The sequence below is a fragment of the Choristoneura fumiferana genome, chromosome Z (assembly GCF_025370935.1).
Source record: "Choristoneura fumiferana chromosome Z, NRCan_CFum_1, whole genome shotgun sequence".
Taxonomy (NCBI): domain Eukaryota; kingdom Metazoa; phylum Arthropoda; class Insecta; order Lepidoptera; family Tortricidae; genus Choristoneura; species Choristoneura fumiferana.
The window spans coordinates 41,674,531-41,699,665 of NC_133472.1; the positions used below are offsets into that span (position 1 = coordinate 41,674,531).

At 38.8% G+C, this 25,135-nt stretch overlaps 1 protein-coding gene across 1 annotated transcript in view; it reads right to left on the reverse strand.

The window, feature by feature from the left end:
- Positions 1–23,068: 23,068 nt before the first annotated feature.
- The window catches only part of LOC141429229 (LIM/homeobox protein Lhx9-like), a 140,256-nt gene continuing 138,189 nt past the window's right edge, over positions 23,069–25,135 (reverse strand). Inside the window, exon 7 of the mRNA XM_074089539.1 lies at positions 23,069–24,066. Within this exon, the coding sequence (XP_073945640.1) occupies positions 23,860–24,066 (207 nt within the window). The 3' untranslated portion in view covers positions 23,069–23,859. The remainder of the gene's footprint in view (positions 24,067–25,135) is intronic.

The following is a 25,135-nucleotide window of genomic DNA, read 5'->3' on the forward strand; positions in this document are numbered from 1 at the left end:
GCTACAGCATAGATGTCGCTAGTGTCGCTGCTTAAGTGACCAAATAAGAAACAAACAAGCTGTGATATGTGGTGCATAGGAGAAGTTCGTGTCTCTACCCGTGTCCAGTGGTGGTACAGCGGTATAGCACGAGGCACGGAATGCCGAGGACCTGAGTTCGATTCCCAGCGCTGGTCTATTTTTCTGGTTTTTCTGTGCATCTATGTTTCAGTTTGTATTTTCGATATGGGTTTTACGGGATGACCGTAAAAGTAACAAAATTTGGAATTGGAATAAAAAATACAAAAAGACTCCAAAAACCAATCTTGATTATGATGGAGCCCGCGAATCGACAAGTGTGGCGTGGGACGTCCTCAGACTAGGTGGAGCGATGATCTTCGCAAGGTAGCTGGCAGTAACTGGATGAGAGTAGCCGAGGATCGTGCTCAGAGTGATGATGATGATGATGACAATACAATACAATACAAAGACTCTTTATTGTACACCAGACATAGTAAGCGATACAGAAAACAGATACACAGAAAAAATATTACAAGGTGAGCAATAGGCGGCCTTATCGCTTAAGAGCGATCTCTTCCAGGCAACCTTTTTTACAGAAAGAAGGAAGGACTAGTTTACAACAGGTGGTGCATCAAAAGTAGATAAGAAAATTTAACGTAACAGCAATACATCTACGAATACATACATAATTATATCGTACATATAATATACGTCCAAAATAAATATAGGTAGTGAGATAAACAGCAACAAATAAATAAATAAATTATAATAAGGCTAATAATTACAAGATGACAGATAGTGCTCCTTAAGCATAGATTTAAATAGTGACAAAGACTTTGCGCGTCGTAAGTCAATCGGTAAGGAGTTCCACAACCGAATAGCCTGGACAGTGTAAGAATATACATAGAATTTGGAGTTAGATAGAGGCACGGTAAGGAGAAAGTTCTGAGAGCATCGAATAGAAGTTACGTAGCTAAATCGCTCTTTGAGGTAGCGGGGAGTTGCAGGGTTAAAGAGAATGCCGTAAAGAAGGTGAAGAATGTGAGAGTTACGGCGAAAGCGGATTGGGAGCCACTTGAGCTGTGATCGAAAATTAGAGACATGATCGAACTTACGTAGACCAAATATAAACCGAATGCATAGATTTTGAATTCGCTCAAGTTTGTTAAGCTGCTCTTCTAAGAGATCGGGATAACAAATGTCAGCATAGTCGAAAATAGGGTGCAGTAAAGTATGAGCAAGCGCAACCTTGGTAGCAAAAGGTAGGAAATTCTGAAGCCGTCTTAAAGATCCCACCGCAGCAAACACCTTTCTGCTCACCTCGCACACATGAGGAGACCATGAGAGAGTGCGGTCGAAAATAACACCCAGGCTCTTGACCTGATGTGCAAACGGTATTAGTACTCCGTCAAAAAGCACCGGTGGCAGAGACGCAAAATCGACTCTTGGGACAAGTCTCGAGCTACCAATGACAATGACCTGGGTCTTTGTCGGATTGACAATCAGGCCAAATCGTTGGCTCCATTTTAAAATCTTTTTTAGATCCAAGTTGACTATTGACGTGTGACTGTGAAAGTTGTACATTGATATGGATCGTCACATCGTCTAAATCAATCAACTAACGGTTCCTACTAGGGTTCGTTTTAGGGTTCCGTACCCAAAGGGTAAAAACGGGACTTATAATGACTTCACTGTCCGTCCGTCTGTCTGTCTGTTTGTACTGTGTTAAAACCTAATATGGTAAATCTGTTTAAAATATATACCTCGTTGAGTTTCTTGCCAGATTCTTCTCAACAGAGGTTTTTCCGAACCGGTGGTAGATTTTTTTGACATTCATATATGTAAGTGCTTGTTATAGCCTAAATTGAATAAAGATATTTTGACTTTGACTTTGACTTTGTCTGTCAGTCTGTCACCAGGCTCTATCTCGAGAAACGCAATAGCTAGACAGTTGAACATTTCTGTTGCCGCTATAACAGCAAATACTAAAAACAGAATAAAATAAATATTTAAGGGGGGCTCCCATTCAAAAAATGAGATTTTTTGCTGTTTTTCGCTAATGTCTGAGTTTAATAGATAATGATACGGAACCCTTAGTACGCGAGTCCAGCTCGCACTTGGCCGATTTCTTTTATTAGAGGTAGGTACAGTACGAGTACAAAAAAGCTCAATTCGCACGCATTTTTTACCCACTAATAAAACTCCACTCGTTAGCGTGCGCACACGCCGGCCACGCGCCGCTCCTCATTACCCCCCACCACTTATTATTCCGCGCCACGCGACTGCGGGTTTCGGCTTTGTGCCGGTCCGTAATCAGAGCCGCATGATATGTTATTCGATCGCCGTTTAAGGTATTAAGTAAGGTGAATTCAAATGGGTTTAGTTTGAGAGTTAAAAAAATAATCTTTACAGAGCTCAGCTGTGGAATCAATGCTTTGTAAAACAGAAGGTAACGCGCATTTTTTTAGGGTTCCGTACTAAAAAGGTAATAATAAAACCAATGCAGAAAAGTTGAACAATTCAAAAATTGAGTCGCTTAACTTCAAACTCGGGTAATTACAGACGAATAACCTCCTCCTTTTTGAAGTGGTTGAAAAGGGTAAGAAACTTTTTTTATAATTTTATCGGTTAAGTATAATTCCGTGTGGCTTTTGAGAAAAATACAGTTAAAATCATAATATTTTATCAAAATCAGATTAATCCATAATTATGACAGGTTTTTTAAATGTAGGTAAGACCAATCCGCGAAAAAAGTTTGTTTTTTTTTTTCAATCTTTAATTCCAGAATCCAGGTCCGTTAAATTAAAATTATACAAATCGTCACTGAGTTTTTTCAAAGATAGATAAATTTGCAATCGATTATATCAAATGAAGGTAAATCCAATCAACATTTTATTTTTTGTAAAGAATGGATGGTTTTAATGCTGAATTTGCCGAACAGGATCGCTTTATTTAATGCTTTAGCCATAGTATAAAAAATACTGCCTTTCAAATCACCGAATTAACGTTATCACTTTTTTTCAATTATCTTCCAAATGGTTACAGTGGATTTATCGAGTTTGAAGTTAAGCGACTCAATTCACCATCCAAAATTCTTGCGCACAGGTTGAGTGTGAAGCTCCCATTCTACACTGGGTCCGCGCGCATCCACACGCGGAGGTATTAAATTGAGAAAAAAAGGTCTCGACACAGACGAAAAATTATGACCCTCTAAGGGACGTTTTTTAACCACAAACTCAAAAAGAGGGGTGTTTGACGCCAATGTCTGTCTGTCTATGGCATCGTAGCTCTCTAACGGATGGACCGATTTCGATGGGATTATTTATGTGAAAGCCAGTTTTTGCCGTGGTTCTTAGCTATAATTGGTAAAAATCAGTTCCACCGTTCTTGAGATTTTGCACTTTGAAAAAAAACTTTTCTATTTTGGTTAGATTGTTTTTTTTTTTCATTATTCCTTCACAGGCTATGGAAATAAAAAGCTTTTCACTTAATTTGCCTAATTATTTCTCGATTCCTTCAGCGCTATTTGCAGAACACTTAGTGATGGCACAATGGCCCGGGCACAAAGGGTGGACGGGCGCGTGCTCATTAGGAAGGCACTGCAGCCCGGCACGTGCCTGAGCAACGCCGGGCACGTGCCTAGTATTACGTTAAAACTACCCGCGAAAAACGTACTAATTTAAAAACGATAGTAGTAACATAAAAAGACTTAAAGGCCTCGGTTTTAGGTGGAAATTAGATGGTGATTCGGAATGAGTTCGACCGTACTGGTGATGGCGAAGTTATTTGTTTTTATTATAATTTAACATGTTTACTGGAGGATTTGCAATGGTAGTATTAGTGTCGCAGTTGACGCTTCGTTTGACCCGAGTAGCGATAAATTTGGTAGAACTGTGTGATTTTAGTGTCATTAATAAAGTACCTACCGTATCGAACGATTTCGACAGTGGAAAGTAAAAACTACTAAAGCGGCAATACTCATACTCTATTGGTAATATCATTATCTCATGTTGTTAAATTATACTTGATATATTCTAAAGCTAATTAATTTAATAATTTTCAGATACTTTTGGGAAATGAATTTTGTCGCTTTTTTTCTAAAAGCAGCGTTTTGGCGCTTAAGCAGTTTTTCTAAAAGCAGCATTTTGGCGCTTATGCAGTTTTTCCTTTGCATTGCCGATTGATTTCTGACGGCTCGCAGAATGGTTTCATAGTATCAAAATCAAATCATAACGACGGTTAAGAATCAATACCGTCTATCTGCCATCTTTTAGCATGATAGTTAGGTGTTATTGATTCTTAACCGTCGATAACGTTTATCCTGTACTCTAAGTAGGCCTTTTTTACTTATTACTTTTTTATACTACCAGCGCTCTTGGAAAGACTATCATTTCCAGGAAGGCGCTCTGTCGAAGGTACTCGTAATTTTTCCAAACAAATTTATACCTTTACAGTTATGTTAACTGCCCAGCGTGGTTTACTGTCGGTGGCGCTGGGACGTCGAGCACGAGGCGGCGTCCTAGAGTGGCCCACAGTGGCCTGCAGCCAGGTTTGGGAGCTTCGGAGCCGAGGTATAGGAGTTACCTTTATTTAGATTATACAGATAGTTAAGTAATCACAAATCACTGGCCAATTGCATTCACGACCCTTAGTTTTCATAAGGAAGTAGGATTTTAATTATACACAGTGTATGTATGGTTGATGGGAGCGGGATAATTGTGAGTATCCTTAGAAATAAACATCTTGTTGCACCAAAACCTTGGTTTAATTCCCTCACCTGCAGCGACCCGCTACCCTGTGTAGAAATTTCATTGCAAAGGCATATTAAAAATATACAGATAAAATAAAATCGTACAAAATTACTAGGCGGTCTCTGTGACGTTTACTAAACTTTTTGTTATTTCTTTAAAAAGGTTTAAAGCGCTGGGACACCACAGACCAAGGGTCTCAACACCCACTTTGAGTGCGTTTTGGATTTTAGCTGTTAGAAGTTGACAATTGGACCCCTTATTTCGATCACATTAGTTACTGTTCAGAACACACCACCTGTTTTCCAAGTGGGGAATCAAAATGGGATTATCTTTACACTTCTGTAACTAAGGGTTATTTGTTATCAATTTGCAGGTGCGCAGGATTATATCGATGCAAATGTGGGGGTGTAAAGGATTAGTTGTTATGGTGAACAGTAGGTTAAGTCTATGTTGGGTATTATAATTAATACCGCTACTTGCTTTGACACGCTGGCTCCTTCTTATCTCCATGGAGACCGTAACAGAGCCGGTGCAGCATCTGAAGCGGTTGGAAAATCAAAAATGTCCTAATATATGTCTTGGCAACGAATACGACTTTGTGCCATTCGGTATCGAGTCCCTTGGTTCGTGGGGTCCTAGCGCTTTAAAACTTTTTAAAGAAATTTCGAGAAGGTTAGTAGACGTCACTGGTGAACGAAGAGTGGCAGCTTCCTCGGAAAAAGACTTAGCTTGGCTATTCAAAGAGGCAACGCTGCCAGTGTCCTTCGGGACCTTGCCTAAGGAGTACTCTTTAAGTAATTTGTTTTAGTTTTAGTTTTTATTTTATGTAAATATTTGAAGTTTAGGATACGTGGTTTTATTAATTTAATGCTTATTATTATACATGTAATTATATTTTAAATTAAGACGTGATATTCACTAATGAAGACGCCGCCGTGGTGGCCTAGTGGTTCGACCAGAACGGCTGAAACGGCCAAACCGATTTTAATGAAACATATTATATCTATGAACCATTCCAAGGAACTTGCTTTAAAGAAACCGCATTAAAATCGACATTAAAAGAATGACAGACGGACAGACAAAGTGTTTTTCAAGCCAATATCGGCGTCAAACTCAAACATCCTCTATCAAACTATCACTTTCATGTCACTTATAACTGAAGACTGCTGGTGGTAGGACCTTGTGCAAGGTCCGCCCGGATTGCTACCACCATCTTGCTCGCTAATCCTGCCGTGAAGCAGCAGTGCTTGCTTGTTGTGTTTCGGCGTGGAGAGTAAACAGCCGATGAAATTACTGGCAGCCTCTAGTTTGGCAACGCATCTACAATACCCCTGGTGTTGCAGATGTTTATGGGCGATGGTGATCTCTTACCATCAGGAGACCCACTTGCTCGTTTGCCATCCAGTCGAATAAAAAAAAGAAGAAATGAGTCAGGTAGAATGGAAGGATATAAAGCGATATGGTGCGCACGCGGTACAATTACAATTCATTAAAACGCTCTTAGAACTACCCGTGCCTCATTCAATCCAAGGCCTTTTTAAGAGGAAGCTCGTGCCCAAAAGTGGGCAACACGATAATAATAATAGAAAAACACTTTTTCCCACAAAACTTCTCACCCACGGGAAAATAATAACAATGGAATATTTTTAATAATGCCATAGAAATCTTACGCTACTATTGTTTTCTATGAAAAGAGTACCCGAGTTTTGGCTTGTTTTTTGACCGAACAATAAGTCGAAAGGACCACTGGGGTATGCCACGTGGCAGATTATTACCATTCAAATACGGAATCCAACTGTAAATGGGTAAGGTTGAAATTACATTGGCACGAATAATTCACGCTTGACGCAATTTTTGCTTGCTATGTTGTTGGATATAGTACTCTATTGTGAATGGGTACAGTTGAAAATTGATTAAGGTTATAATAGTAGGGTTCCCTTCGGGGTTGATTTTTGTTGTTATTATTAGTTATTTAATTACGGTATCGGTGGTAAATCGAAATTTGCTGGTTATTTCGATGTTTTATGCATTGTTGATTTAAACAGTTTCGAAGGGATATAATTTTTTTTATGATCGGTTTAGGGAAACTTCTTTGTCACTTATCAGAAAGGGGTTTGGAAAACTGTGTTGCTTTAAACATTTTTTTATTACTGGAATTAATTTAAGGCGCTTTTTGAATGTACATATTAATTATAGTACCTATACGGAAATGAGACAGAAACATTATTTTCCAATTTGGTCCGTAACGTTACTATTCCAACCTTTGTTACTTACATTCTATTAATATTATAAATGTTTTGTAAACATTTTTAAAATAGGAAAAGTAAGCTATAAAAATGTTAATTTTTTCCAATGTATTCTTTATTGTTCGAAGTGGTGTTTAATTTGATAGAGAGTCTTGGTTTTGTAAGCGAAAAATTAGTGCTATATCGAACTGTTTAAAATTATTATAAGCCGTGAAGTAATAAACTATTGTTCATTGTTGTGACGAACTGGCAATTTCATAGACTAAAATAAAAACCAAATTCTATTTGAAAATTTTTTGTTTCTTTTTACACTCAACTTGCCATTTCAATACAGAACAAAAAGAAACAAAAACACGCCGTCGGTATTCCTAAATCCAAATTCAAAACTTTCATTCATGTGTCAGTGTGGCCAGTACAAAAAAATATTAAAGCGACGTCCACACGATGTCACAAGGCCGTGTACCGACGTCGGCAATGGCCGATCAATTATTTTTGATCCATTGACTACACCTGACAAAAGAGATCGGTGTCTCCAGCCCAAATATTGTGATACTGATTTTATCTGCGCGGAGAATTGACTCGGCTAAAGATCTGTGTTTAGTTTTGCTAAAGCTTTTAAAATTTGACAGCCAAATCATCGCACAGAGGAGTGATAGGCGGGAAATTGATGAGATTCGAGCGTATTTTTTTCTGTACTTACGAGTCCTCTGTACGCTAGCGTCCCCCCATACAAACGCTGCTTGTATAGATTAGAACGAAACTATTGTTCTAATTTAGGCAGTTGTCTCACCGCCGGCGAGGAAACGATTGGCTATCGACTATTTTCTCGCTCAAGAAACGAACAAAAGATATAAGATCCTGTGTGAGTAAAAGATACATATATATTAATAGTTGATGTCGGCAGTGTGAACCGCCGGCGAGAACTCGCTCTTACATCTTTTGTCGCAGCGACAAGAGCTATAAAACTCGCTGAGCTATAAAACTAGCTCAGCGCTATTAGCTTGGCGGCCGCCCGGCTCGAGCGAGTGGAGCGAGTAATCGCCCGTCGTCGGCGGTGGGACAAGTGCCTAAATCGTTATATACCTATAAATTATCGTTCTAAGGACTTGTGTCGTGTACGATAGTCGCAACAGATGGCACCTCACGCCGATATTGGCAAAATTTTCGGATAGATTAGTTGGAAGCTCCGTGATGTAGTAGGTTGGTTGTACAGCCAGCAGCAGAAGTATATAAGCGGTTGTGGTTCTCAAAATTATCTAAACACTCTTTTTACCTTGGCAGTAGAGTCGCGTGTAGATCGTTCTGAGCCCCATAACTGCTCATCCACTTTTGCTGCTGACTGTACACTTCGCTGGCTGCTTTCACGTAAAATAAACCACATTGAAATCAGTTTATTTGCTTGAGATGCCACATATGTACAGACCTCTATTTTTGCGTTGGTAAAACCCTTTCAAAAACCCTCGAGAGATACCGGGCCAGTTCTTGGTCTAGACTCTAGATTATCACTTCGTCTTGATGTTTATCTATAAAGTATAGGCCAAAGTCGTATTAAAAAAAAAACTTCGACCTACCGCCATCTCGTGGAATGCCAGTGACATCTCGTGCGAGTCATTGAGCATTCAATTTTTCTTGTTGACAGGTAAGCGATAGCGAGATGACAACGACAATGATGTTGGGCCGTCGGAATATGGTTTAAAATTGGATGGTCTGAGTGCATTGATGGCTTGAGGTCAAGATAGCGCAGGCGCCGAAATGGTGACGTTTGGTAAGTCATCGATCGATCAGATGATTTCGTATGATTTAGGGGAATGATTTAGTACGGCGCTAGGATAGTTGAGTTCATGATAGTGTCACTTTGTTTTAAATCATCTTTTTATTAGCAGCTTGCTCAAGTTTTTTTTAAACGTAATTGTTTTCGAGCGACAGGTGTTCTTCCAACTAGATCAGCAAGTAGTAGTCTATATTAGTCTATATTATACAGGGTGTAACATTCAGATCGGTCAGTATGGGAAAGTCTAAAACTATGCGACATACGAAGATCTCATAGTCAAAATACCACGCACAGGACTTATCACGCTAACACACGCGAGAGTAATATTTACCTCGACGTTTCGGCAACATAACAGTGGCCGTGGTCACGAGTAGTACTCGTCCCACGTTCCAAATCGCATCGTAAAAGCGTCCAAAATTACGTATCAAATTTTTAACCCCCGACGCAAAAAGAGGGGTGTTATAAGTTTGACCGCTGTGTGTCTGTCTGTGTGTGGCACCATAGCTCTTAAACGGGTGGACCGATTTGAATGCGGTTTCTTTTATTTAAAAGCAGGTTTACTAGCAATGTTTTTAGAAACGTTTCATCAACGTTGCCCGCGGCCTCGCCCCCGTTGTATTTTTTCTGTATTTTCTTCCATAAAAACCTTCTCCTGACAGTAACGAACACAGCAAAAAAGGAATTAGCGAAATCAGACCAGTCGTTCCCGAGTTTTGCGCTTAGCAACACATTTTACGATTCATTTTTATTTATATAGATTATTAAATCTTGAAAATACTTTTTTTCTTTTTCACAAATGTTATTATAGGGAGCGATACATCACAAGTGAATTCACATTGCGTAGTCGCGACGATAATGTATGTCTTTATTTGTTCTATGTTTGTTCCTATATTTGTTTTTTATGGCGTTAAATAATAGTACATTACTGCAGAGGCCATGAAGTAAGGGATTGATGGACGAGTTCGGGTAGATGGCCGAGTCGTAGACGAGGCCGGATAAAACGAGTCCAGCAAACCCTGTTCTGGCCGAGGCTTGTATAGTGCGTTTCTCAAACAATGTGAGGAAATATTTCATCCATCCATCCATCCATCCATCCATCCATCCATCCATCCATCCATCGCATCGCATCGCTTCGCATCGCATCGCATCGCTTCGCATCGCATCGCATCGCTTCGCATCGCATCGCTTCGCATCGCTTCGCATCGCTTCGCATCGCTTCGCATCGCTTCGCATCGCTTCGCATCGCTTCGCATCGCTTCGCATCGCTTCGCATCGCTTCGCATCGCTTCGCATCGCTTCGCATCGCTTCGCATCGCTTCGCATCGCTTCGCATCGCTTCGCATCGCTTCGCATCGCTTCGCATCGCTTCGCATCGCTTCGCATCGCTTCGCATCGCTTCGCATCGCTTCGCATCGCTTCGCATAGCTTCGCATCGCTTCGCATCGCTTCGCATCGCTTCGCATCGCATCGCATCGCATCGCTTCGCATCGCTTCGCATCGCTTCGCATCGCTTCGCATCGCTTCGCATCGCTTCGCATCGCTTCGCATCGCTTCGCATCGCTTCGCATCGCTTCGCATCGCTTCGCATCGCTTCGCATCGCTTCGCATCGCTTCGCATCGCTTCGCATCGCTTCGCATCGCTTCGCATCGCTTCGCATCGCATCGCATCGCTTCGCTTCGCATCGCACCGCTTCGCATTGCATTGCATCGCTTCGCATCGCTTCGCATCGCTTCGCATCGCTTCGCATCGCATCGCATCGCAGTATCGCAAATGCTTACAGAGTAGTGGTGGTTGGCTGTTCGTAATTTTTCCTTTGTCAGTTTAATGTTAGTAAGCAAATTTAAAAAGTTAGAGCAGCGGACAATAATGGATTTTCATACATACTTCATGGCCTAGGCCTAGGTCGACCACAACGGTGTAACTCGAGTTACGCGATTATGCCATTATGTGAATCAGTATCTGGCGGCACATTTGGCGTTTTAGCGGGAATAAATCACTCTTGAATGCTAATGTTGCGTGTTGTCTTAATATTCAGGGCGTCACATATTAGGATGGTAGCAAAAAATATAATCCTACTAATATTATAGTGAAAGTTTGTGAGTGAGTTATTTATTTTAAAATCTATGACGGTGGAAGCATTCTACACTTCCACTGAACGTAGATATAGTTAGTGTTTAGTCGTGTAACTAAGGGACCCCATACATCCCTGTATTATTATTATTTATTTATTTTGTATTTTTTCTTTAATTGTATACTGTAGTTTTTAAGTATTTTATTTGTAATTATATTATTATGAAAAAATTACTTTCTGCCAGGTTTCTTGCGGCGCATTCTTCTTGGCAATGATGGTCTTTCCGAAAGCGCTGGTAGTTTATAAAATGACGTGTAAACGTGCCCATTGCGGCCTATTTACTGAATAAATTAATTGAACTTAAATTTTAAATTGGAGAATGTTTGTTACTTCTTCACGCTGAAACGGCTGTACACATTTGAATGAAATTTGACAAAAAGTTAATTCATATTCTGGATTAAAACATAGAATACTTTTTATCCCGATATCCCACGGGATAGGGATAAAATATTGAAATTTCAACCGCTGGGTTTAGAGTCTTGAAATTTTGGACAGTTGCTCTTAATACAACCTCAATGAAGGCCATGGTTTACATTTTGGGAATTCCCAGGGAAAGGGAATTTTGTAAAGACGTAGAAAAGTGCCCATTGCGGCCTATTTACTGAATAAATGATTTCAATTTTTGAATTAGAATTTGAACCCGCGACTTTAACCAGGTCATCCGTCTATCGTTGGTGGACGTCCTACCTAATTGTATGTAATTTGATATAAGTATTTTAATTGTTGTTTACTGATTTCTGTTATAGTAAATAAATAATTAAATATCATGGGACACGTGACACCAATTAACCTAGTCCCAAACTAAGCAAAGCTTGTAGGTACTATGGATACTGGGCAACAGATAAACATACTTATTTAGATAAATACATATTAAACATCCAAGACCCGATTACAAACATTCGTATTATTAATACAAATATCTGCCCCGGCCGGCAATCGAATCGGGACCTCAAGCTTCGTAGTCAGTTTCTCTAACCACTTGGCCATCCGGTCGTCAAAATGTCTAGAAGAAAACATTTTCTACTCACATCGTATAAGTAGTTAAATGGGATTACTAATGTATGGGCAAAAAACTTTTTCCAAAGTATCACATCCCAAAATATTTTACTCAAATTATCATTTGGCAAAAAATAATTTGCTAAAACAACTTATCGCAGTTTTACAGTCACAATTTTTTTTTGCCAATTTTTTTTTTCAAAAATAATTACTTAATCATATTTCATATTACCAAGTATTATTTAGTCAAATGTATCGTTTGTCATAAAGCACTCTTCCCAAAATATTGCATGCCATAAGAACCTACTTTTCTGGTAGCAGTTCGTTTCTGTAGGGTTTCTGTGGTTGGTTCGTGTGCGAAGTGTTATTTTGAACAAACATTTTTTTGGAATAATATCGTCTGTCATAATAAAACTTAACAATGTAAAATTATGCCAAATGAAAATTTGACCAAATGAATAAAATGCAAAATGTTAATATGCTAAAGATTCGTTTGAACATGAAATGAAAAGATTTATTCGGGACACACACATATAAATAATAGATACAGAACAAAAACATAATAATAATAATAAAGTAAAATAAAATAAAATGAGAATACAAAATACAAAAAATAAATAAAAATAATTAAAAAAAATACTTATTTTATGTGCCCGAAATGGTCCCGCCTCAGCATAAAATGCGGACTCCTTTGGTTTGTGAAATGAAACTACCGCGATAAGTTTTTTAGGAAGTGAAATTTGGCGAAAAATATTTTGCCGAAACGGCAGTACCTACAGCAGTTAAATGCTGTAGTCAGCCACGTAGCTTCCTATTCAAAAAGTAGTCCGAAAATAGGTCGCGCCCCCTCTTCCGGGAGTAAATGGGACGGAACCGGGGGCAAAAACTAGCTAGCGGTTTGTTTTTACGGCTACCGTGGGTGGCGTGTGCACCGAACCGTGCGGTATTTTAGCCGGGTCTAATTCCCGTGTGCGTAATGAGCTGTAATAAAGCTAAGAGTCACCAAATCCTTCGACCCTTTCCACTGCCATAATTTTATAAGTCATAATGTAATGTTTGAGTCATATTTTTTTTCCGCTGAAACCATACATTAAAAAAAAAGATCAGCCTGTAGAACTCTATATAGGTTAGATTAGGTTTGTTTTATAACAATTCTGAAAAATAAATGGTTTCAGAGAAAAAAAGAGTTATGTCAAACGTTACATTATGACTAACAATTTTCGACCAGTCGATATAGACCCGTCACTAAAAGGTTAGATCAGGGCTTCCCAAACTGTGCGTCACGACGCGTCACCCCAGGGCGCCGCGACATTGTCTCAGCAGGGCTACTACGAAACTCGAAACTCGAAGTTTCCTAGGACAAGCGGTGCCGTCATTATAGCGGCCGTAATAAGCAATGAATGACGTCACTAGAACGTTGTCTATGTAAACAAAATGGCGCGGTTTCCTAGAGAGCGGTGTAAATTGGGCCAATCAACTATTTCACCGACACTTTGGGCGTCTCCTGCGTTACCAAAATTGTCTCTGGCGTTACCAAAAAATCGTACTTTCAACAAGATATTTCACGGTTTAATAGGTTGAACTTACGTAGGATGACATGTATACACCATCTATTAAATTACAGAAAAAACATGTTTACTTACAAAAATCTGCAATTGTTTGAAAAATGTCGCGGACAGATTAGTGTCGGTAAAAAAGTTGATTGGCCCAATTACCGCTCTCTAGGAGTAGGAGGAGCGGTATCAATTACGGCCGCTATATGACGGCACCGCTGATCCTAGGAAACCAAAGTATTTTTGGGGGCTGGCTTGGGGAGCCGTAAAAAAAATGCCAAAGTTCCAAGGGCGTCACAGTACAACACAGTACAGTTTGGGAAGATATTCCCGCGGGATAGGGATAAAATCTCGAAAAAACGATCGCTATGCTTAGAGTCATGAAATTTGACATGATTTTAATGTAACTTCAATGAAAACCACGATTTAATTTTCGGGAATTCACACGGGAAATTTCGACACGAATTTCTAAAAATCCCGAAAATTCAATTCGGCTGCTGGATGTTATGATTTTCGTGTGCGCAACCTCGGGTAAACACTAGTAGGTAAATAGTATTTGTCTAATAAGGTGCTAATACACACACACACACAAACATCACGCCTGTATGCCCAAATGGGGTAGGCAGAGCACACGAAACGTTACCGCTTCGGAGCCACTTTTAGCAATTTTAGGTTTTAAATTTGACAAAAACGGTACAATACTGACAGGTTGCTAGCCTGTCGCCTACGGTATACCTTAACCTATATCCTCAGTCGCCTCTTACGACATCCACAGAAGAAATGTAGAGGTGTAATTCTAACCCGACACCACACGTCTATGTGCTAATAATGTAACTGAAAGCTGAAAGTAGCTTGTTCAGAATCGAGAGTAGGTAGAATCGATTAACTAAAGCAGGTTCAGTTTTTTAATCATTTTTTCACTGTGACCAGTCTAAAAGTTCGTATGCAGCATACGCTAATTAATGTTTATAGTGAAAGGGTTCCAAAATGGATCGACTGTCTTATTATGTAAGTTGGCTTCCCACATTGGGCCCCTTATTTACTCGCAATACTATATCTATACGTAGTTAAATATAATCGAATTCTGTTTGTGATTGCTGACAGTGGGCAGGCCGATAAAAACTGGTCTCAATCCGGTAGTTCCATTCAAGAGCGAACGGGACACACATAGGATAACAACTAGTGAGAGAACAGGACGCGAGAACTAACGGGCTTTGCTTTTGCGCAGTCTTTTGTTTTGATATAAGCGGCGATTCTGGGAATCGAGTCGCGATTCGAATGTTTCTTTTAATTTCGAATGTGTAGCAGATTGTCCGTTATTCTGCTATAATTGGTGACAATTGTCGATTCGGCGAATGAGGTCAACGACCGACACTTGACAATTTCCAAGTGCTGTGATTATCACTTTAGTCATCATCATCACCATCATCATATGGGTCGTAAAACCAACATTCGCCGTTGGACATGGGCCACAGTGGGCTTCAGTTGGCAGCGGCCTGCATCCACCGTAGGCCCGCTGATTTAACCAGGCCATATACCTCTCCATATCGTTCAAAAGATCAAGTAAAAGGGTTTTACATAAAATGAGGATCTTTCAGTCCTCACAGTGTCTATCCATTGACACGCGAATCCGACTCGAACTTGTCCATTTTTTTCATTACATTATTATGTAAACAATATCTTCAAAAACTCCCTTGCACTTGTCACGCAATGTTCAGTTGTCAACATTGAATTTCAAATATAATGTAAGCGAAGAACAGGAATTAAAAAAAATGTATTCAGCCAGTCAGAATAATGAGGTAAAAACAAAAGAATTTGATACTGGCCGCTATCGCAGTAGCTTTCGAAAGCTCGTATTTTACTTGCTCGTGTTATTTCAAAATGAATCCTAAGGTCATTAAAATGAAAGCTGTATTGACTGGAACTGACGAATATTTAAATGAAATTCTGCTTTCCTTCCTAATTTGAATTATCTTATTTCAAGACAATATCTTTGTGTCGATTTTTTTATGTAAGTATGATCTTAAACAAATCTTTTCGATATAATAATGATTGATTACATTAAATGAAAATTCGTCCTTATCTTACATTATACTGCAGACAAAGACAGTCATACCAATATTATTTTTTGATTTCAGCAAATGATTTAAGCCAAAATAAAAAACACGTAATTTATGATTTCAATTCAATCCAATCCCTTGAAGTGGGGAAAGTTTTACTAGGTATAACCAGATTTGAAACGGACAACTTAATTTCCTACAAACATTGTACACAAAAGCTAGTAAATGAAACAGATAATCTTGTCGCACTTGTGACACGACTCACAAAACCTAGTGTTTACTCAACGCTATTTCACCCTAAATTTTATTAATACTTTAAGTGTAAATACGCCCTTTTACCCCGTCAAAAGGCTTGAATAAATCATTATCACGGCTCGGATTACACAAGTCAAGTCGCTAATCCGCTGTCCAAACGTTTACTCTACTTACTAAACCGTGTTAACAAACGAAAGGGCTTATTTTTAATAACTTTCGTCATAATAAACGTTATGTTTGAAGCGCGTTAGGTTTTAAATTGAAATACTTTGATGTAATATGTGTAAATTGCTATGTCATTAAAACAGCTTTTTAGGGTTCCGGAGCCAAAATGGCAAAAACGGAACCCTTATAGTTTCGTCAATTCCGTCGGTCTGTCTTTCTGTCTGTCCGTCCGTATGTCACAGGCATTTTACTCGAAAACTAGAAGATGTATATCAATGTAATTTGGAGTACAGATGTCTTGTCAAAGCCGCTATTTAGTTTTGTAGTTAAATTACAAAAATAAATATTTATAGTGGGGGCACTCCATACACGTAACAGAAATTGAAAAATATTTTTTTAACTCGCATCAACGGTTTCTCAAAAAGTTTTTTGATTAAGTGAAGATTTCCGAAAAGAATCGCTCCCAAAGTAGCAAAAATTGTATTTATCTTGTAAAGTTTGTCCAAAAATATTGGTTCCAAATTTTTTTTTTTTTTTGTATAAAATGAAAAGGCGGACGCCTGATAAATTACTTTGCAACGAAAGTCACAAGTGCGTGGTTTAAGGTAGGAGTATGATCTGATATACCGTTTTTGAGTACTTGCCGAAAAACTGCGCTTCTCAACAAAAGGACGTAAGTGCCGTGAAGATACGCTCTTTTTCTGGTAATAGATTTTAAGACTGTAGTAAGTGTTTTAATTGTGTTATAACGCGCATAATATTACAAGATTTTTTTCGTAATGGCTACGGAACCCTATCTTGGGCGTATCCGACACGCTCTTGGCCGGTTTTTTAATACTAAACTTTTTCGCGTTATTCTTTGGGTGGGTTATATTATAACCCAATTTATTTATTTGTGAACTCTTTCCCGGGCCTCCTATGGCTTTAATGAGTCGATGTTCGTAATTCTAGTACCGCCCGTGCGACATACAATGTTTTTCATCACATTTGCGAGTAAAATTGTATATTTGTAAAAGAAAAAATAATATTTTTTTAAAAATTGCCGATACCGCTGACTGCGCTCTTGTATTTTTTCTAAGTGAAGTTTATGAACTTTATTGGTTTGATTCAAAAGTAGTTTGTTGTTTGTTTATTGTTTATACTCTTTATTGTACAAAAAGGAAAAACAAAAAGGTTAGTAGTGACAATAACTATTATGTCGCCCTATAACTGTAGAGGAAGCCGTGGCTGGCCTAGTGGTTTGACCTATCGCCTCTCAAACAGAGGGTCGTGGGTTCAAACCCCGGCTCGCACCTCTGAGTTTTTCGAAATTCATGTGCGGAATTACATTTTAAATTTACCACGAGCTTTGCAACCTGCACAAACCTGCGAAGCAATTCAATGGTGCGTGTGAAGTTCCCAATCCGCACTGGGCCCGCGTGGGAACTATGGCCCAAGCCCTCTTGTTCTGAGAGGAGGCCTGTGCCCAGCAGTGGGACGTATATAGGCTGGGATGATAGAAAACTGTAATTCTGGCTAGAATTGTGTAAATACAAAATGTTGTGCTAATTTACTTTAAAAAAAAAATATTGAGGCTTACATAGTCACATTTGGTGTACTCTTAGTACTATTAGACAAAAAAATACTTTTCACTTTTCAAGCTCGTAAAGTTCGTATTTATTTATGCTAGATCTAGGCGAAATAAAATGACGTTTTATGCTCTAGTGCAACAAAGAAGTTTCTACATAATATATTTTTTAATAATTTTTAATTTCAACCAAATCAATCAATAAAATAAAGAAAAATATAGTTATATAGTAATGCATGAGCAATAAAAAGTAGGTACACAGTAAGTGAACAATTGTTTCCACTGTTGCTATTTCATTTCCTCGCCATCGAAGTGAAAAGCAGAGTGTAAAACTCGAGCATTAAACCCATTTTCCCCTCGACGTGTCTATCCATCCTCGCCGTCTCGCCGCACCGGCTCGGGTAGCTATATGAACGTCTCGGGTAAAATGGCTCATTTTATGCTCTTGTTGTACAATCTACTCTGTCATTTGTTGTATCTTAGCTAACGCCTCTTTTCTCTGTACACACAACATCATATTATAAGTTCGACTGTACTTTATCCACACCCTGTATCGAATACGGTAGCAAAACTGGAGAGTTACGATCTGCCACATAGGCGTTTGGGGCAGAGCCTCTGAGTTATGCTGTTTTAATTAAAACAATAAATAAGGCAGCTGCAAGTCTGGGTGGTCCCTTGGATGTTTCGGAAATTCCGAGCGTTATCAATTCTCGGAACGTCCCCGACGAGATTTGGCGGGAGATTGCCGCCATCTTAGGAAAATGACAAATTTTTAAGTTGGTACCAAACCTGAAATGTCATAACAGATAATAGAGATTTTTTTTAACATTTAGAAAACACGAAAATTTGGACGCTTTATATAGACATTGACGTCAACTAAATTTCATTTTTCTAGAAAAAGATGGCATGCGAATTTCAATTTCTCGTACGTATCTTGCTTATTTTTTAACAGATATCTAATGATTTTTACGTCATTCGTTTTATTTTCCGATTGTCTATTAAGTTACATTGTTTAAGAGAAAAACTAAGTCAATTTACGAAACATCCTGTTACTATGTGTAAATCTTCTTCAGTAATAGCACATTACTGTAGAGGCCGGAAAGTAGGGGGTTGCCGGCCAAGCAGATATAGACGGATAGGGATGCGAGGCCGGCAACTCCACGTTCCAGCCGAGGCTTCTATAGTGCTTTTCTCAAACATGACATGAAATAAAAAAAATGAAAAAAACAAGCTAGCGGGGTGCTAGTCTGGTCGCCCTGTTGTGTGCGCGCGTGTCGAGCTGGCTGCAGGCGCGGCGGCAGCGGGCGGTGGTGCTGGCGGTGGGCGCGCGCCGTGTCGCAGAGCGCGCGTAGAAACATAAGACGGTCGCATTGCCGGCCAGCGGCCTGCAAAGCTGTATGAAATGTCTTTGCAGGCCGCTAGAGTGACTGCGCGCAGGCAGGCGAGCCGCAGCGCCTGCAGCGCGATACTTCTCAGCCTATTATTTGTACCACAACGTCAATATTTCATGTCATGTTTGAGAAAAATGCATTTTTCACTTCTCATAAAGTTGCTATTTATGCTGGACCTAGGCGACATAAAATGGCTTGTTATGCTCTAGTGCATAAGGTGTCAACAGCCACAAACAAAAAAGTTTCTATATATTTTTTAATCATTTTAATTTTATGTAAAACTAAAAATCAATCAGATCATCAATCATTTAGCAATCCGTGAAAAATAAAAGGTACCTAGCAAGTGACCAATAGATTCCACTGTTTCTATTTAATTTCCTCTCAATCAAAGTATAAATTAGAATGTAAAACTCGAGCATTAAACCCATTTTCCCCTCGACGTGTCTATCCACCCTCGCCGTACCGGCTCGGGTAAAATGGCTCGTTTTATGCTCTTGTTGTACAATCTACTATTTTACACACACACACTGCGTTACAAAATAACCCATAAAAATATAAATTATTAAAGCGAAAAATATTGTCAACCCTAAGTAGTAATCGACATTACACAGGTAAAACCGTAGTTTAGGCACCTAGCATAGACTAAAAATAAAAAAGTATAACGCGTTTTTCAAGTATTTTAAATGGACTTTTTATAAGGGATTATAATTTACCCCTTGCCCCTTTACGGGTATTTTTGTAACATCATAAGAGCGACTAAACGAGCATGTGGGTAACGCAACAGGAAGAGTAACACAGGTGCGTTGCCGCCCTTTGAGAACTAGGCTCTTATTTTAAACTAGAGGCTACCCGTGGCTTTGCACGCGTAAACTATTCGGTCTGGTAGTTACAATTAAATTTCCGGGATTATACAAAATTCCCCTCGGAATTCCCAAAATTTATATCATGGTCTTCATTGAAGTTGTGTTAAAGAACAAATGCCCAAAATTTCTAAACTCTAAGCCTGGGTTGGTTGAAATTTCAAGATTTTATTCCTATCCCGTGGGAATATCGGGATAAAAAGTAGCCTATGTGTTATTCCAGACATCCAGCTACTCTAAGCCCAGCGGTTGTTATTTAGAGATTTTATCCCCATCCCGTGGAAATATCGGGATAAAAAGTATTCTCTGTTTTAATCCAGATTATAAACTAACTTTTTGCCAAATTCTATCCAAATCCGTTCAGCCGTTTCAGCGTCAAGAAGTAACAAACATACTCACTCACTCGCTCACTCACAAACTTTCACATTTATAATATTAGTAGGATAGGATTAGTAGGATAGGAAGGAAGTAGGAAATCCCTAAGTTGACACCAGTCAGTCAACCAGTTGTAGTTATTACCGACATTTTAATCTAAGAACTATTGTTGAAAGAGACACAGGGATTTTAGTACAAGAGATACTTACGTAAGAAGAACGTAGAAGGTTGGCTCGTTGAAGTGGCAATGACCAGGCCATATAGCAGGAAGAACAGGATGGCGGTTGGGGCCGATAAGTTCCCGAATGGAGACTGCGGATCAGCAAGCACAGCGTAGGACGTCCACAAACGGGTAGGGATGCCACGATATATCGGAAAGCCGATAAATATCGATATGTCGACGCCTAAATATATCGATATTTATTGATATCGACGATACGCCGATATCGATAAATCAGTATCGAAAAAAAACTCAATATTGTAACGAAATATCGTAAAACCCGCCCAAATTAAAATACCCACAAAATCGGGTAAAATGCTGTTACTGGCAACAATGAAGTCTAGAAAAGTTATTCTGTTCTCGACTCTAATCTATTGTTGTATGTAATCTGTGGTGAGTGAGTATATGTCTATGGATGGATGTGAATGTGACGTGACTTGTTGGTTGATATTATTTGTAGTATTTGCATTTACTGCTGATGCCATGATGATGATGATGACCGAATGGTCATCAAATGCTGTAGGTACACTGTCAAGTCAACAGTTGACTTTACTAAGGAAATTTCCGAATTTCTTTCTAAAACTATAGTAAACCAGAGTATTGTACAGCGAATGGTCACCATCATAGCCCGTCGTGTAGACGGACTATAAAACTACATTAATTTTAATAAGCATTTAAAAAAGGAGAAATATCGATATATCAGCTTATTAGACCGATATCGATATATCGATATTTTTAAAAACTTTGCATCCCTACAAACGAGTGTTCCACGGTGGATGCAAGCCAATTCCAACCGAAGCAACTAAAGATCTATAGGGATTATATATACATGATGATGATGATGATGATTACTTTATTTATAATATGGTTAGATTTTCCCCCACCATAAGTACCTATACGTTATAGATACCATTTCTTAATTTCAAATAATTGAATATTTTTGGACTGCACTAACGTGAGATTAAAATTTAAATTGATGGGTCACTCGCTTATTTATTGCCGCGAGTGTTCTCGTTTGGTTAAAATAGCGAGCACTCCTTGACAATGCCACGGATGGCCCGAAACATGCAGGCAAACTCCGACAGTGTAAGTATTTAGCCCAGTAATTTAAATGTTAAAAAGTTCCACTCAAAATAAAAATGCATTATTGTAATTGGAATATTTTTATTAACAGATCGTTATATTTTTTACAGTCGCATGAATAAATTACCATCCTGATAAAAATGATGCCGTCTCTTTTACCCGGTATTTTTCACAATTTCAATGCCAGAAACTTATAGTCTTAATTAGTTACGGATTACTGGTTATTTTGTGTTCGCTACCATAAATATCATTGCGTATTATTTTACTAAATCGACGCCGTTTATTTCAAATGTCGCTTGGAACGAAATGCAGCACAACCGACGAAACATCTAAAATTGACGTAACCGACATTTGTATCGTGTTGTAGCTTTCTACTTGATTGATTTAAGATTTTGTCACTTACGACATTTGAGATGCGCGGCGTCATAATGTAGTCTTATATTAAAACTATACAAAAAAGGAACTAACAGTTCGTGTACTCACCGGCTGACATACTTGGCTTAATCTTAAAACTACAAAAAGATCTTTTGAATGAGATATTTCCTGATTACTACGTTGTCGCTTACATCTCGCTAGCATTGTCCTGCACTTACACTTATTACTGGTAAGACTTATAAAACGCTGGATATTAGAAAGAAGTAAAATGTTGACATTAACACCGTTTTATGAGTAACACCAGAACTTTACACTTAAAGTTACGCTATGGAAATTCACATTTAACTAACCACTTAATTTAATTTTACGTTAAATATTAATTTTCAATAAATAAATAGCATATATTAATAAAAAAACATTCTCGTTCATCAGTTCAATGAAAGTTTTAAAATATAATACGTGACATCAATTAATATTGCTTTGCTACAGACTTTTTAAACGTCCCCTTTTGAAATAAATATATTCATAAATGCCAAGTATAAAATAATATTTTCCGATATTAAGCCATTTTGCATATTTCATAAGGTTTGCAATTTTGCCACTTTTAATTTGTGAATTTTAGATTGAATAGTTATAGTAGTGAATTGTTCAGTTTTTCGGCTTAGAACCATGCAAAATGGACGGACATGCAAACTTCACAAAGACAATTTTATCAAATATTTAATTAAATCAACAGCTTTTATTTTATCTGGCTCTTTAAATCAGTTGTGTTAAGGAAAAACGTATTGCAAATTAGGAAAAGTATAAAATCACATTCTCATAATTTGTTCCTCCGGACAATTTTATACCTAATTTTGTCACAAGTGCAAAATTTAATGTGAGACTACGTAAGTATTCTATCATCTGCTTTAAGAATATCAAATTTTAACAACCTTTTGAGATTCATACATTACAAATAAATACCTAAATATTTGCCCATAAAGTAAAGCAATTTTTTGCAAACCACAACCGTTAGGTTTAATTTAGGTTATTAAATATCTGGCTCTTGCGAGTTTGAAATAAAATATGTAAGAATATCGTAAGTGCCACAATATTTTATGGTTGCTAACGCTACTTACACTAACACTTTCAAGCGACACTGTTTTTGTTAAATTGTTCTTACTGTCAAAATAAACTATAATTTTTTGTCAAATCATATCAACGGTCGTAAATTGTGCACTAGATTCGAGTATAAAAATGTCACATAAATTTAATGCATTTCAAGCTACCAAGGGGCTAGGCGGGGCAGTGGCCCCGGGCCCTCAAGCTCAGGGGGCCCTCGGAATTCTGCTTTATAGCTGATGATAAAGTTGCTTAGCATTTTTAAAGTATTTGTATATATAATGATTTTACTTCAAAAAACCTTACCAGTTTTGATAGCAGTGGGCCCCATTTTTTTATTTGCCCCAGGGCCCTAGGTTACCTAGCTACGCCACTGAATTTGTTTCATGTGATTTATACATCACAAAGAATCTGTTTAAAACTTGATTAAAATGAGCATGAATTTAATATTACATTGCAACGAGACCTTGTTGAAATATACTATTAGGAGCCTTTTATATTTACCTCGTTGCCTACTACAGTAGATATATCTGCAAGTCATAGTTCATCACACATATTAAATTTCACTCGTCAATACAAGAGCACGGATAGTCCATTTTGATACCACATTTTCTTCAACACTGTACGGTTTATAAGATCGGAAGATGAACTTAAAGTCCCCTAGCATCATTTTGGAGACTAATAACTTTACTGTAGAAGTTCTACTATTTAAACAACTTAACTATCGTTACAATTTTAGATATACGTTTGTCTGCAACTGAGCATTGTTCGAATATTAGGTGTACCTAAGCGACAATGTCATGACAATGTCGCTTACGCTATACGAGTTCTCGTTTGGAAAAAGTTACAAAGGGAGTGTGATCACACAGTTAACGCTTATAGTTCGAGCCTTTCTCATTCACTTAAATCCACACTTTATAGTTCCTCACACAGGCGCTCATAAAGCGCAAAATTCGGGCTATGGGCAGTCCATAGAGTTTGGGCTCGGAGGCCCCCCCATCACGCTGTAGGGGGGACTGTGGGGAGGCAGTGACTGGATCGAACCCATGGGCCCGTGGTACATGTCCATCTCGAGCGAAGCGTCCGGGGAGCACTTGTCCGCCATTTTGTTTTCCTGCTTCGTCACCATTCGCCGCCACTTCGCTCGCGCGTTCTGGAACCACACCTGCAACCAAAAAAAAAATGTAAGCCGGTGTTCTAAGAACGCTGTTCGCCTTATAAAGTCGCAGAGCCAAAATTCGCGTTTGCGCTTTGCAGTTTTTTGGGCCGCAAGACGGAGCCTGTGTGTAATCAGGGGGGCTACTATGAAATTCGAAAATCGAAGTTCGTATCGTGCCGTCCCTCTCGCTCTCGTATTAAATATTATAAGCGTCAGCGGGACGGCAAGATACGAAGTTCAAATTTTGCACTTCGTAGTATAGGGCCAGGCAGGCATTCGTAAGTCGGGATGCGGAAGCCGGTTTTTCGCATTTCAGCGCTTTTTGTGAGGCACGTGAGAGCGTTCCGGAGATCTGCCGTTGTGGGTTGCGTTCCGAGGTGCAGATTTTATCAGTAATTAGCGAGATTACCACGCCGGCCCCGGAGCGTGACGCTCGGGACGGCTCGGGCGCGCTCGGCGGCGCTCGGCTCGCCGCGCGCGCGCATTTCAACGCGCCCCAATTACAAGCACGCGCTAAAACGTCCGTAGGTATTCTGTGGAATTGCAAATATTAAGATGGCATTTAAAAAACGGTTTTCTTTATTTAAAAATGTAAAGTTAGATGTAATTATCTTAATTTGTAATTAATACTTCATTTGAATTTTAAAGGAGCTTGTTAATTTTCGAGCTTGTTGATTCTTTTTTGCTTAAGTGGTACGGTCTGGGTTTGATTCAGCGCGCTTGCAATATCCGCGAGGGAAATTTGAGAGCCGTAATTAAAAGGCGTGTTGTGTTATCTTTTTTTACGTAAACTACATCATTCACAGCTCTCCTCGCTCTTAAAAATGTAATTGATATCGCTGATATCTTGAGCACAGGCAAGCACTGAATCTCGCTTGGAAATAAAGCAGATAAAAATCAGGTAAAAATGTGCTAACAACCAAATTTGTTAGCCTTGCATTCCTAATTAAATGTGACTTTCTTTTTCGGTATTCGAAAAAGGACTCGAGTCTATTCTGCTGTCACAGATTCGATAATAGGGTCCCAAAGCGCAGATTTGAAATGTTCTCACGGCGCGAACTTGACAGCCAATGGC